Genomic DNA, 15475 nt, shown 5'->3' on the forward strand with positions numbered 1-15475 from the left:
GGTCCTGACGTCTCATATACTGGCTGATACAATCCTTATCTCTCCCCGTTAGTGCGATCCGCAAACCATAATAATTCTCCACCTTCGTAAGAATTCGACACAGCGTAATACCTTTCTTGGAAGAGCGTTGTTTATTCAATAAACAGAACCTCATAATCAGATGTTATCAAATTGTATCGTCCTTCTGCTATTCAGTCCAATGGTGGTCAGGCCTGGTCGTTAGCCAAGACCATCCTCGTGGTAGCCGAAGCTAATAATGATGTGGCATTCCTCCCCCCCCCCCCCCCGCCTCTCCGTGATGAGAGGAGAGAGTCTCTCAGTCCTAGTCAGATTGTAGTCTGCCCTTAGCCGCTCTTGGTCTGGCTTACACCCGGAACCACTGTCCGCTTTATAGGATCTTCGTCATAGCAACGATAGCCCGCCCCTCTTCTGGTTGTCATGCGACGTGCTGTCATGACAACTGCTAATAACCTCACACATTTTAAACGTTTCATTACTGTCAAAACCTCCATCGCGCTCTGCCTCTGTGTCTCCTGTGCTGCTCCGTTATCTTTGTGTCCTGGATCGGAATTCAAAACATTCTGCTCTGCTAACGCGGCCTGTGCCTGTGAAACCGCTGGTTCACCACGTCTATATCATCCCGTGATGATAATGGTATTACCCTCTTAAAGCGTCTCTTTATATCAGTTTATAAACCAAATATACATTGAAAAAAACACCGTTTTCTCTCAGTGTGTAACGTCTGCCACAATGATCCAGCAAAAGTAAACAAGCGTCAACCACGTAACCAGTGAAACGACGTCACGTCCGAGCAACGGGTCCCGGCCGCGTAAAGATTTTCCCTAACACACTTACAGTTCCGCGTTCGGGTTCCGCGATCTGATTGGCCACTGACGTTTCTCTCAGCGCCAATCGCGTTATGCCTAGTTCTATCACTGGTTAAGCTTGGCGACTCTTTCGAAGTTGGTTAAGGTTAGAGTTTGGTTTAGAGCAGGGCGATAGACCACCAGCCCTGATTCCAAACGGCCTTGTATGAAACCCTCCATCTAGACTCAGTCTGGAGGAGGGATATACCAGACCTGGAGACAGACTTTGACTGGCAAGAGGCCTGGGTAAATGTACGACTTGCATCAAGGAACCCGGACCATCAACAAATCAATCTTAACTATATTCACAGGACATACTTAACTCCTATAAGACTGAACAAAATGGGTCTTAAACAAGACTCCAAATGCTCCCTATGTACAAATGGGGACGAAGGGACATTTATGCACATGTACTGGGACTGCCCACCAGTTAAGATATTTTGGAAAGAAGTGACCCAGCAATTATCAAATCTCTTGGATCTGGATATACCTGTACACCCCTCTGTATTACTGCTGAATGATGTCTTTGAACATGCAGTACCTCCACAGCTAAAGAGATTGGTTTTATCCGGTATCACAGTGGCTAAAAAGCTGATAGCATCACGATGGTTTCAACCGGAAAAAATGTGCCGGAAGGTCTGGACTCTTACATATCTCGATGTGATTCATCAAGAAATATCTACAGCAAGAATTTTGGGTCTCAATGAATCCAAAATGACTATGTGGTTAGAAGTGGTGGAGAGAATAAAAGCTAGCATATAATGGTAATGTCTGGTTAGGAACAAGTTATGATGGTTGGATTATCCAATGGGGGGTCCGGGAGGGGGGGGTACGAGCTAGAGCATATGTGTGTAGGTTTTTAGATAACAGGTATTAGGGGTATATCCTGTATAAGACATTTGACTAAATGGTAATTTCATTGGATATGCACTGTAATTAATGCTTGTATATCTTATCGTGTGTTGTCATGTTTGTTTATATGTTTGTTTAAAAAAAAAGAAAAAAAAAAAGTCGCCAAACTTAATGATAGAACTAGGCGCTAGCTAGCTAGCAGGCTGTTAGAGGCAGAACTAGGCGTAATGCGATTGGCGCTGAGAGAAACGTCAGTGGCCAATCAGATCGCAGAACCGGAACGCGGAACTGAAAGTGCGTTAGGGAAAATCTTTATGCGTCCCGGCCGTGTCTGTCCTTCGATTTTCTCGGAGAACCGTTCATCCGATCAACTTCACACTTGGGAGGTGCATTGCTGAGGACCCGATGGAGTGCAGGGTTGAGTGTGAAGTTGGTTGGATGAGCAGTTCTCGAGAAAGCCGCAAGCAGCGCCCCCCCAGGGGGGAGCGGGCGCTCTAAGCGGGTGTTCCAAGCGGGTACGTTTTGAACGGGCACTGCACTAGTTGATCAAATGCCACACTTGCCTAGATATTCTCATTGATGCAACAATAGATTGGTTACATAAATAAATAAATATTACAATTTAGTAATTTAGCTGACGCTTTTATCCAAAGCGACTTACAGATTGTGAACAACAAGTCAACAGGAGGCATACACCTCTGGCAGCTAAGGGTCAGTGGCGTTGTTCATCGAATAATATCGAGCTTGAGTGTTACACGTGCATAGTAGTATAGACATATTAGCTAGATGAGTAGTAGTATAAGTATAGTAGCATAGTATTAGGGACCAGGGTACATAATAGTAAAAAGACAGTAAGCAAGAGTGTTATTTATTATTATTCTACTGATATTGAACTCCAGTTTCACCAAACAGGATTAAAACTTTGCGTTCTCTCAGACGCAGCCTGAATCTGAGCCCAGGAATGTCTCTGAAGGGTGTAGCCCGAGCTGTGAATGTGGAAACTCTTGCTCTAACGTGAGAAGTGTCATCCTCATTAATTGGCTTATATTAAGACGGAGGTTGCAGCTCCCCTAATACATGCAGTGGCAGTTCCATAATTGCACTCGTGAAAAGGTGAGAAAACATTACCTGGAGGCAAATGAGAAACAGAGATGTAGCTGCAGGGTCAAGCTCATTTACAATGGTGTGTGTGTCTGTGTGTGTGTGTGTAGCTACAGGATCAAGTTAATTTCAAATAGGTTGCGCGAGTGTGTGTGTGTGTGTGTACATGTGCGTGTGAGAGAGAGAGGGTTTGTGTAGAATTTGTATTGGACTTTCCGTCTCCCATGTCCAGTTTGGACAGATGTCCGATGATTGACATGTAAAAACACGGTAAGAAGGTTATCTTTCTTCATTCTTGGAATACGCTTGAGGTCCCCAGAGTTTGCACTGAATTAGGAAAATCTGCTTTTAGCTTCTGCGCCCCCCCGGCACGTGGAATGTTTCGCAAAGCACCTTAAAACTCAATACTTTAGTGTCCATTGGTCAGTTTAAATGTATTTCACCTCGGTCTTGTTTTTTTCTTTAATATTGTTTTTGTATTATGTATGGTTCCCCTCTACATCATTGTAAATTATCTTTCGAGATTAAAAGGTGCTGTAAATGGTATTTATTTTGTTGAAATAAGTGGTCTACATGTTAAAATAATAGCTGTACATTCCGACAGCAATCACTGATACAGAGTGTCTGGTCAGTAACATGGGTCTCCCAGTCCCTCCTGCTCTGCAGTGAACAGAAAATAAATTTTCTGGTATCCTATTCCCACTTTATCCAATGATGGTCTGACAAAAATAAGAAATAAAAACGAATATGTGCTTGAAACAAGTAAAATAACCTGCCAGTGGCAGCAAATTTGGCTTGGCAAGATCCCTTGAAATAAGTTCAAATATCTAGGGTTCTCTCCCCTGATTGGATAAAGTGGGAACGGGAAATGTATTTTGTGTTTGCTGCAGAGCAGGAGAGACAGGGAGATCCACGTTACCCATACTGCACCTCACAGGACTATGAATCTGTGGCAGGCCAGCAAGCAGCCAACACGACTTGATTTTCATTATTAAAACACATCACTGGGATAGCTATATATTTGAACATGTATAATAACAAGGCCACGACTCCGTGGACAAGGGTTCCGAAATGAATAGGCTAAAGCGGCGAGGCTTGCATTATAGCAACTGTATTACAGCGGTGGAAACTTCTTCCACCTCGTTAAAGAAAAAAGCCTACCCTGATTGACTGCTCTTGCAGCAGCAGCAGCAGCAGTAGCAGCAGCAGACGGTGATGCTGATGAGGATGGTCCCACCCACCACTGCCATGGCGATGAGCAGCGCTTCGAAGTTCACTGGAACGGACAAAGAGGACAAACGTAACGTGTTTATTATGAGCGTGTATGTATGATCGTCATTATTAGGCAGAATCAGTCACTGGAAAAACATCTCACAGCACTTGTTACCGGTACATCGTGGGTTGATATCCTAAGGTCAAACCTAGTGGTTTCAATAGGCTGAACCTGGTGGTTTCAATAGGCTGAACCTGGTGGTTTCAATAGGCTGAACCTGGTGGTTTCAACTGTTCAAACCTGGTGGTTTCAATAGGCTGAACTTGATGGCAGACCTGGTGGCTTCAATAGGTCAGACCTGGTGGTTTCAATAGGTCAGACCTGGTGGTTTCAATAGGTCAGACCTGGTGGCTTCAATAGGTCAGACCTGGTGGTTTCAATAGGTCAGACCTGGTGGCTTCAATAGGTCAGACCTGGTGGTTTCAATAGGCTGAACTTGATGGCTTCAATAGGTCAGACCTGATGGTTTCAATAGGTCAGACCTGGTGGTTTCAATAGGTCAGACCTGGTGGTTTCAATAGGTCAGACCTGGTGGTTTCAATAGGTCAGACCTGGTGGCTTCAATAGGTCAGACCTGGTGGCTTCAATAGGCTGAACTTGATGGCTTCAATAGGTCAGACCTGGTGGCTTCAATAGGTCAGACCTGGTGGTTTCAATAGGCCGCCAGACCTGGTGGTTTCAATAGGCTGAACTTGATGGCTTCAATAGGTCAGACCTGGTGGCTTCAATAGGTCATATTGACTTTGGCACAACATGTCTAGACTTGGGAAGTCACATGAATGTTTTTATACACACACACATCAGGATACAAAATCGTTTGGCAATGGTGCCACCTGCTGGCACTTGAACCAAACTACAAGTCCACTGCATAATGAGAGTAAACAGAATCCACTTCCAACTGAAACATAAACCGACGAGGCAAAGACTGCATCAGGCTTCACGGCTGCCAAGAGAAACACCCCAGAATCTAAACCTGAAACGGCTCCAACAGAAGCAGACCGGAGTGGTGTTTTATTTACGTGACTGAAGTCACTGAACCCGTCTGCGTTGGCTTGGAGCGAGGGCGGGATCAGACCCCCCGCTGCTGTCATCTGTGGCCCACAGAGCCGTGATGATCAGAGGCCCCAGAAACCCCTGCCAGTGGGGAGCCACTCTCTAATTGGCAGCCAATGGGGGCCATCTGGCAGCAATCAGACGCAGGGCAGAGCGCTCCTCTCTGCTTCCTTGTTTTCACCCGGCTATACTTTCGAGCACACTTCAGTTTAATTTCAGCGGAGTGCCGGCAGAGAGTTTGGGGGGGGGGGGGGGGGGTTGTTGTGCAGGTCGCAGTAGTGGGTGGAAGACTGTTTCCGTGTCTGTATGAAGCCATTATTGGTGATCTTCCACCCTGCATCACTTCATTACTGGACTGGAACTCTGGACCTCATCATACTCGCTCTGGTGATTGGCTTATTCTCCTCAATTCAGAAGACATTTTCATTGGTTGCTTTTTGTTTACAAATGCATTTACTTTAATTATCCCCCCTATCTAAAGCAGTTCCTAATTCCATATAGTTCAACTTATAATTTAAGACACATGGATCATCCTTTCTTTATCATAACTCGAACCACCAAAGTTATTGGTCGACTTGCCTTTAAATATAAAGCCCCAGCTGATTGGAACAAACTGCCTAGTTCACTCAGATCTCTCACTTCTTACCGGTTATTTAAGATAACTTTGTTTACTCATCTACAGACTACTTGCACTTGTTACTGATTTACTGTGTTAGGGTTTACATGTTTACAGATCAAATAAATGTATGTACATTTATATGGGAACATATATATATATATATTGACGATCCTCTTGGGAGGAATCAGTGTGGACTGTGGGACCCCCTCGAAAACGAGATAGCATATCTCAAGGGGTTTATCCTTCAAATAAATTCAAAATATTATACACATAAGGTTCCTAGAGTTTGCACTGAATTAGGAAAATCAGCTTTTAGCTTCTGTGCCTCCCGACGTGGAATGTTTTGCAAACTTTTTGTACTATTTTACTGTATGAAGCATGTTCTCAGGGGGCTCATACAGAACCAAGCATTTCACTGTAATGTACATGCACTTTACTGTATGTGACAAATAAAAGCAAACTTGAAACGTGAACAAAGCACCTTACAACTCAATACTTTAGTATCCATTGGTCAGTTTAAATGTATAATGGCCAACCATTTCACCTCAGTCTGTAATTGTTTTGATTGACTTTTTCTGTTTTTATATTGTTTTTGTATTATGTATGGTTCCCCTCGACATCACTGTAAATGAGAGCCTGGTCTCAATGATCTTTTGAGATTAAAAAAGGTGCTGTAAGTGGTATTTATTTTGTTAAAATAAGTAGTCTTCATGGTAAAAAATAATAGCTCTACATTCCGACAGTCATCACTGATACAGAGTGTGTGGTCACTGGTCAGTAACATGGGTCTCCCAATACCTCCGCTCTGCAGTGAACAGAAAATACATTTTCTGGTATCCCGTTCCCACTTTATCCAATAATGGTCTGACAGAAATAAAAATACATATGTGCTTGAAACAAGTAAAATAAAGTGCCAGCCAATGTGGCTTGGCAAGATCCCTTTAAATAAGAAAAATTATCTAGGGTTCTCTCTCCTGATTGGATAAAGTGGAAACAGGATACCAGAACATTTATTTTCTGTTTACTGCAGAATGGAGGGACTGAGAGACCCATGTTACTGATCAAACACTCTATATCAGTGATGTCTGTCAGAATGTAGATTCAGATTATTTTATTGTCACAGCTTTTTAAAATGTACATACATTCAGAAAAACATGATGCTTGTTTTTACCGGCTCCTCAACCAGAGTAGATTTGTAAACATAATACACAACATATATTCCATCTATACAAAATATAACTATAAACTAAATAAGCTATAAAGAAAATGATAAACTATAGACTAAACACAATACACAATGTATATTCTATCTATACAATACAAGGTATATGTTGTGTGTGCATGTAATACGTGTGCTTGTGTGGTGTGCAAGTCACTTAAGGTGCTTTTTGTGTGTATGCTCATGTGATAATTCAGAGCTATTTAACACTTTCTCTTATAGAAAAATACCACTTACTTTAAATAAACATTGAATGAATGAAAGGAAGTCTACAAGCTAGAAATGGCAATAAAACATGTTTTAACAGCACAAAACCACATCATCCCATCAGACAGAATGAACCCTTCTTGCTTCCAAAGATGACTGGACTTTTACAAACAATGCAGCATTTTATAAGCTTGCTTTACAGAAATGTCAATAAGAGATATTTCCATATTAACTCAGAAAGACAATAAACATATTAGATGTTTAATTCTTTCTTTGATACGCCCTTTTCTGTCTGCTCCTCAGCTCGCCATGCGTCTTAACGGCAGGCCCCAGTAACAGTGATGTTTACTTTTGCTTGCGACTCACCAAAACTGTATTGCAATTATAGTAGCGCCACACAATTAATCTAATCGAAATTGCAATCGCAATGTCAGCCTGTGCAATTATATAACCGCAAAAAAGGATTTGCAATTTAATTAAATAAATGTGTGTGCTGAATGCATGAGTGAAAGCTGGTGATCTGCTTTTTAATACCACTTAGAGCAAGATTTTATACCAATTTCATGACCATGCTAGCAAATTTTTCTTTTTTTTAGGCACCAATTTAATTCCTTGCACGTTCCATACAAGCTCCCGGTAGCTCCGCAAAAAAACAACGACGTGAATACAAAAACATTTCATGTATTTAATATTATTTAATCTCCCGACAGGCGAGCTGCCCCCTCACAAATGTACTACCTGTGCAAATGAAGACTTTTGAGAGGCCTTAAATTGAGAATTATGAATTTAATACTTTTTTAAAGTTAGACTTACGTAGTACGTACTTACTAGTCACAGGAGTCTTCAATAACGTTTGAATGGTAATCCATCTTGTGAATACATTTGTTGAAACAACATCTGTGTTGGCATCTTCTTATGAACACTGCTATCTAACATTAGCAAGCTAAGCGTGCGCAGCTCGACCTGTGTAACACTAAGTAACTTGGGTGTTTTGCTGGGAAAGACTGTTCATCACTGCATACAACTTGGTTTAACCCATTTATATGAACCTTTATGATATACCATCGCTCATTTAAATTAACCTTTATGATACCATCGCTCATTGAAATGAACCTTTATGATACCATCGCTCATTTATATGGACCTTTATGATACCATCGCTCATTTAAATGAACCTTTATGATATACCATCGCTCATTTAAATTAACCTTTATGATACCATCGCTCATTGAAATGAACCTTTATGATACCATCGCTCATTGAAATTAACCTTTATGATACCATCACTCATTTAAATTAACCTTTATGATATACCATTACCATCACTCATTTAAATGAACCTTTATGATACAATCGCTGATTTATATGAACCTTTGATACCATCGCTCATTTATATGAACCTTTATGATACCATCGCTCATTTAAATTAACCTTTATGATACCATCGCTCATTTATATGAACCTTTATGATACCATCGCTCATCTAAATTAACCTTTATGATATACCATTGCTCATTTAAATGAACCTTTATGATATACCATCGCTCATTTAAATGAACCTTTATGATACCATCGCTCAATTATATGAACCTTTATGATACCATCACCCATTTATATGAACCTTTATGATATATCCGACAAAATATTATTTAGGGTATTCTTGAACATGATAAGTGATGGTAAAAACCACACATCCCTACAGAAGAAGAAGAAATCCCCACAGAAGGAGAGCGTGCCATCTGTCAAGAAATGTCGTGCCCATCTGGACCGATTTACCGGTAGTATTTTAGAGCAGCGTACCCAGCACAGTCCACGGTTTGCCACATTGTGTGCATGTTGCCACATTAGGAGTCAATGTCAAACACTTCTTTTCACCTGAGAATGAGAAAAATCACCTGATCTGTCTGGGCAGTACAAATCAATAGAATTGACTGAATCCTTCCAGACAGTACAAATCAGTATAATTTACTGAATCATTCTGGACAGTGCAAATCAGTAGAATTTACTGAATCCTTCTGGACAGTACAAATCAGTATAATTTACTGAATCATTCTGGACAGTGCAAATCAGTAGAATTTACTGAATCCTTCTGGACAGTACAAATCAGTACATTTACTGAATCCTTCTGCACAGTACAAATCAGTACATTTACTAAATCCTTCTGGACAGTACAAATCAGTAGAATTTACTGAATCCTTCTGGACAGTACAAATCAGTAGAATTTACTGAATCCTTCTGGACAGTACAAATCAGTATAATTGACTGAATCCTTCCAGACAGTACAAATCAGTATAATTTCCTGAATCATTCTGGACAGTGCAAATCAGTATAATTTACTGAATCCTTCTGGACAGTACAAATCAGTACATTTACTGAATCCTTCTGGACAGTACAAATCAGTATAATTTACTGAACCCTTCTGGACAGTACAAATCAGTATAATTTACTGAATCCTTCTGGACAGTACAATCAGTAACATTTACTGAATCCTTCTGGACAGTACAAATCAGTATAATTTACTGAATCCTTCTGGACAGTACAATCAGTAACATTTACTGAATCCTTCTGGGAAGTACAAATCAGTCAAATGTACTGAATCTGTGTGGGAAGAAAACGTGTGGCTGTGAAGATAACACACAGGCGTGTTTTGATTCATCATGTTTCACAACTTACCCCAACACACTCCCCAGCGTGCCTCTGACAGCTTGCATATTGATGTTGGAGGCAGTATATAGCTCATGGGATAGTCTGTGCATGTGTTGTTGGTAAAACACCAAAGACACTGCAGGGGGGTGCACAAACACAAAATCAGACCTCTTGTTATGACGGATAACCATTGATTGATTGATTGATTGAAAATTGTATTAACAGATTGCAGAATGGGTACAATACAGTACAGCTCAATACACACAATTGTTAAGGGGATGCAGACCAGAGAAAAACATTCGTCTTGTTTACATCAGGGTCCCCCATTTTCAATTCATCATAAGCCACTGGGGTCCATTATGCAGTCAAAACTCTTCAACTGAACATACTAAACTCTCGAGCAGATAGACGTGTTTAGATAGTTACACTAGTCATAAAAACACACACAAACATCAAGAAGAAGAGGTCTTTATGACAAGTCTAGTCTAGTGGGGGGGGGGGACTGTACATTGGAGTTGGTTGGGTGGGTTGGATAGGGGACACTGTACAAGCAAAACTGTACATTGGAATATTGACAAAGCCATACTTGGGTCATTTACTGTACATCTGCCTGCTTAGTTCAGTATGTATGAGTTTAGTATATCAACGTCAAAAATATGTCAAGATTGTTAAAATTGAGCCCTAAATGTGTATTTAAATCTCACCTCGGGGCTCTGGACACACACACCGCACTCTGTACGACCGGTGCAGGCTGAAAGGAGAGGCGATCAGACATGTTAGTGGCATGTTGTGACGCACTTTACAATACACACACTTTACCTGCTACATTAACGTTAGCTAGCTTTAGCGCTAACCTCAAGCTACTCGGTTGCACCTCCTATCCCGTTTAAATAGCTGCTAACGCTAAGTCGTAAAGTTCTGTTCGTGTACTTATTTTGAACATGATTCTTACGCGTCGTCGGCAAAGATGAGTTTTGACAGTCAGTCGGGATAATCATGAAGCCACATACGACGATAAACACCAAAAATATCATTTTTGGTCTTCCTGTTTCAACGTTATCCATTGTCAAAAGACATAAAACAACGTTAATAGTTGGTACAATAAGCCTGTCTTGTACTAAATATAAGTAAACGTTAGTGTACACGTCTGCAACTATCTAGCATTACTGATTAGTTATCGTCTCTCTGTTGTTACTTTCGTTCTCTAGCATAACTTCCGGGGTAACACCGTTAATTAGTTCTTCGCAAACCGAGCGGGGGGAGTTTTTATTTCACCGTGGAATGGCAGGGAAACCGCTCGCCCGGTTTATCTCTTATTATAAAACGTATACACCCATTGCCCTGGTTGCCAGGTTCACAGCATCCCCCTATTATGTATAACATTTGGCAAAGGAAGTAATCTAATTATCTGGCTAGCTAAATGCTGTTTATATTAAATAGTTGAAGTTTGCATATGAGATAACATTTGCAACTAAAATGAAGTGGGGGAACTGAGCATGATCCGAGTAGCTTAACACAGTATGTAAGTTTTATTTCAGTCTTGGTCTTCAATATGTAAATCTCTGCTAAAGATCACTGCTACTATTATTAAATAATTGTCTGAGAATAATGATGAGTGTGGTTTGATGAAATGATTACTTGGAGAAAAAAAAACAATTGTGAGTAGTGTGAGAAGACTCGATTCGATTCAAATGTATTGTCATCATTATACAGCACAAGTACAGTACAACAAAAATAAGTTTGGCATCCAACCAGAGTGTTATATAAAAGAAGCAGTGAAGCCAGACCAGCACTCTCAGGTTCAAAATTTAATGGCAGCCTGAAACAAACATGTTTCGGAAATATGTATTCCTTCTTCAGTGTTATAGCTTGCCATTATAAGCTTGCAAGCTATAACACTGAAGAAGGAATACATATTTCCGAAACATGTTTGTTTCAGGCTGCCATTAAATTTTGAACCTGAGAGTGCTGGTCTGGCTTCACTGCTTCTTTTATATAATACTAAAATGGGATTTCAGCACCCAGTGTCGTATCTTGAGAGCGCGGTCTAACTTGACATTTGATCCAACCAGAGTGCAAATGCAACAGTAAAGTACAATAGTAATATACAATGTACAGGTGATTAAACTGGGTATAAAATATATAAATGAGTACTACTGAGTAATAGTGCTAATCAGATGTATAGTTGTAGTATTAATATGTACAGTGATACAGGTATAAAGACACTATGAAAATAGGTAAGGGATGAATGAATGAATGAATGAATGAATGAATGAATGAATGAATGAATGAATGAATGAATGAATGAATGAATGAATGAATGAATGAATGAATGAAAACTTTATTTACCAGATTGCAGAATGGGTACAATACAGTACGGCTCAATACACACAATTGTTAAGGGGATGCAGACCAGAGAAAGACGTTTGTCTTGTTTACATCAGGGTCCCCCATTTTCAATTCATAGTGACATTTATGACATACACAACATACATGACATCATGACATTTATGGCATAGTGACATACATGACATACAGGTATATAGTACTGTTACATTTGTGACATGATATGCAAATATACAGTACTATTACCCATAGATCCTGACAGAGAGTATATGGGGAGGAGAGACTGTACATTAGGAGGGGGTGGGTGGCCACTGCCACTAAGCCTCTTCAACTCATTCAGAACGCAGCGGCCCGCCTGATCTCAAACCTACCGAAGTCGGCCCATGTCACCCCACTTCTTAGGGACCTGCACTGGCTCCCCATTGCTGCACGAATCCGCTTCAAGGCCCTCGACCTAGCATACCGTGCGGCAAAGGGAACCGCTCCCGCCTACCTCCGGTCAATGGTCTCTAACTACACACCCTCAAGACCCCTACGCTCTGCATCTTCTGGCCGCCTCAGACCTACTCCTATCCAAGCTCCGGGAGGGTCATCAAAGAGAAGTCGCCTATTCTCAGTCCTTGCCCCACAATGGTGGAATGAACTACCCACCCCAGTTAGGACAGCCGAATCACGTCCAATCTTTCGCCGTCGACTAAAGACGCACTTCTTCAACCATTATCTGAATTAAAAAAAAAAAAAAAAAAAAAAAAAAAAAATCTAACCCTAACTAACCGTACTGTCATGCACTTGTCCTAATAAACTAACCTACACTGTAGCACTCAACACTTTGATGAACATTGTTGCTCAGCTGATAGAGTTGTGCCCTTCCTGATGGCTTGTCGTACAGAACTTGTAAGTCGCTTTGGATAAAAGCGTCAGCTAAATGACTAAATGTAAATGTAAATGTAAATGGGTGGGTGGGAGAGAAATATACATACGGTGGGGAGGACCCGGAGGAGACAGTACATTAGGAGGGGGTGGGTGGGTGGGAGAGAAATATACATACGGTGGGGAGAGAATATATACATACGGTGGGGAGGGGACTGTCTATTATGAGGGGGTGGGGGGTTTTGGACATTTACGGTGGCCAGTTTCGAATAGCAGCCTCGCCTCCCGTTTTAGAGTGGTTTTGAATGTGGGTAGGGTTTCACATTCCTTTACAGCTTTGGGTAGGGCGTTCCACATTGATGTGGCATAATTGCGAAACGTGTTTAGTCCCTTGTTTGCTCGACCGAATCTGGGTTTAACATGATTTGTTGAGCTTCCTCTGGTGTTGTGGTCGTGGTATTCACTGACCGTTGGGAAGTATTTTGACATACATGGGTACCTTAGTCGTATATTGTATCTTGTAGACCAGGCCCATATATATTATATTGTGTATGTCATAAATGTTATGAATTGAATTGGGACCCTGATGTAAACAAGACGAAAGTATTTTTCTGGTCTGCATCCCCTTAACAATTGTGTGTATTACTATTGAGCTGTACTGTACTGTGTCTGTACCCATTCTGCAATCTGTTAATTAAAGTTTTCAATCAATTCAATCAATCAATCAATCAATCACGCGGAAGTGCAGTGGTCTTCTGCTATCGCTCTCCCTCTCTCTTTGAACGCTGTGGAGTCTAAACAATGGTGCGGTCTCAACGAACCTGGCAACCTTAAAGGGAACGTCATGCACCGTGATGTACTGCCACTCGGTGCACAAGAAGACACACTGCAACTGACAGGGCACTGCAGGGATTATGACGGACTACAGAATTCAGGCGATCAAGTGTGTGATTCTGTTCGAAATGTGAGCATTTATCATACACTTATGATTGTGCGACTGCAATTAACAGTACTTGACAAGACAAAGCGTGTGCTGCTCTGTACAGTATAGTCACTTTCCATTTCAGACTAAATGTTTAGGGTATGACTTGCATCCGCCACAAGGTGGAGTAAGGAGTCTATGCAAATTGTCATGTCTTCAACAACTAGTTTTGGGTGAGGCCGAGGGAGACATACACCTGCAAAGAAAATGTGGTGATCATGTATCGGGGAATCTATCTTTGGCAAGCTTGTGATGGATGTAAACATGGAGGACACCGAAGTCACAGTTTATGGTTTTATTCATAAGTTGAATACAGCGGAGGCCAACTAATTCAAACAAATCAGACCTGTATCTGATTGAGGACCACATTATGAAAAAGTGTTCCAAATCAGAATTGAAAACATCAGATTCCATGTCATACGTGCTGTTTACACAGTTGTACACAAAGAAAACAGATCTGAGTCACAAAAAAAAAGAATCAGATTTGGACTACTGTTGCCTGCAGTGTGAATGAACGTAGTCTGAACAATGAACAGTGGTTCACAGTTCAACATTTATGACGCACGTTTCGCTGCGGAGAAAGAGATCCCAGCCGGCCACCTGCAGGAAGGTCCCCTCGGCCTCGCGTCGGCGAGGGAACAAAGCCAACACCTGCTGCATTCACCAAACCTGTGCCGAGAAGGCCGTTTGGCAACAAAAGCCCGGCTTGTCTTGATAATTGTGGAGTTAGGATAATTGATGCGTTTAGCCGTAAGCTGCTTCGAAACGGCACGTTTCAGATGAGCTGATCATGATCATCCTGTAACCCTCTGATTATGAGAGGCTCAATACCCGGAGCTTCACAAAAAATAAAATAAAAAAAAATAAACTCAAAGTAAAGTGATGCACTATGTAATATATTTATTCATTAACTCTTTCAGGGCCAACAGCGCCCTCTGCTGATACCCTTCTGGGCCAACGCTGTATCCAATGGCGGAAAGGACTTATTTGCGAGTGCATAAAACATATAAAATATAATAGCAATAGGGGCGACTGATTGGGGCAGTGGGCAAGGCGCTCGCTGGGTTCGAGCCCAGCTCTCGGCGTTGCTACCGGCTGGCCGGTCGTTCATACTAACACAATTGGCAAGTGTTAGAGGGTGGGAAAGCCGGTGGGTGGGGATTGGACGTTGTGGACAGCGACTCCTACAGGTCGGTTTGGTGACGCCGGTGCGGCGGAAGCAGCGGGGGCAGCGTGAGCCTCCCATGCAGACCCTCGCCGCTGAGAGCTCGAGCTGCTGCGGTGAAAAGATGAGACAGGCTGCCTCCTCGTGTACTGGAGGGGACACGTGATGCAAGGCTTCTGTCCTCACTACAGCCGACCAGTGGGAGGTATAGTCTAGCAACGTTCAAGACAGGGGAGGGTAGAATTGGATAATACGAAATTGGGATGGGAGAAAAAT

General features: G+C 41.7%; 1 protein-coding gene across 2 annotated transcripts in view; it reads right to left on the minus strand.

The window, feature by feature from the left end:
- The window catches only part of LOC311246257 (pituitary tumor-transforming gene 1 protein-interacting protein), a 35556-nt gene extending 24512 nt beyond the window's left edge, over positions 1-11044 (minus strand). For both annotated transcript variants that reach the window (XM_084336388.1, XM_084336387.1), the window contains exons 1-4: positions 10789-11044; positions 10541-10587; positions 9864-9972; positions 3981-4095 (exon numbers count right to left, since the gene is read on the minus strand). In XM_084336388.1, coding sequence (XP_084192514.1) covers positions 3981-4095; positions 9864-9972; positions 10541-10587; positions 10789-10900 — 383 coding nt within the window. In that variant the 5' untranslated portion in view covers positions 10901-11044. The remainder of the gene's footprint in view (positions 1-3980; positions 4096-9863; positions 9973-10540; positions 10588-10788) is intronic.
- Positions 11045-15475: the final 4431 nt, after the last annotated feature.

This window comes from Notolepis coatsorum (genome assembly GCF_963971535.1).
Source record: "Notolepis coatsorum genome assembly, chromosome: 19".
NCBI lineage: Eukaryota > Metazoa > Chordata > Actinopteri > Aulopiformes > Paralepididae > Notolepis > Notolepis coatsorum.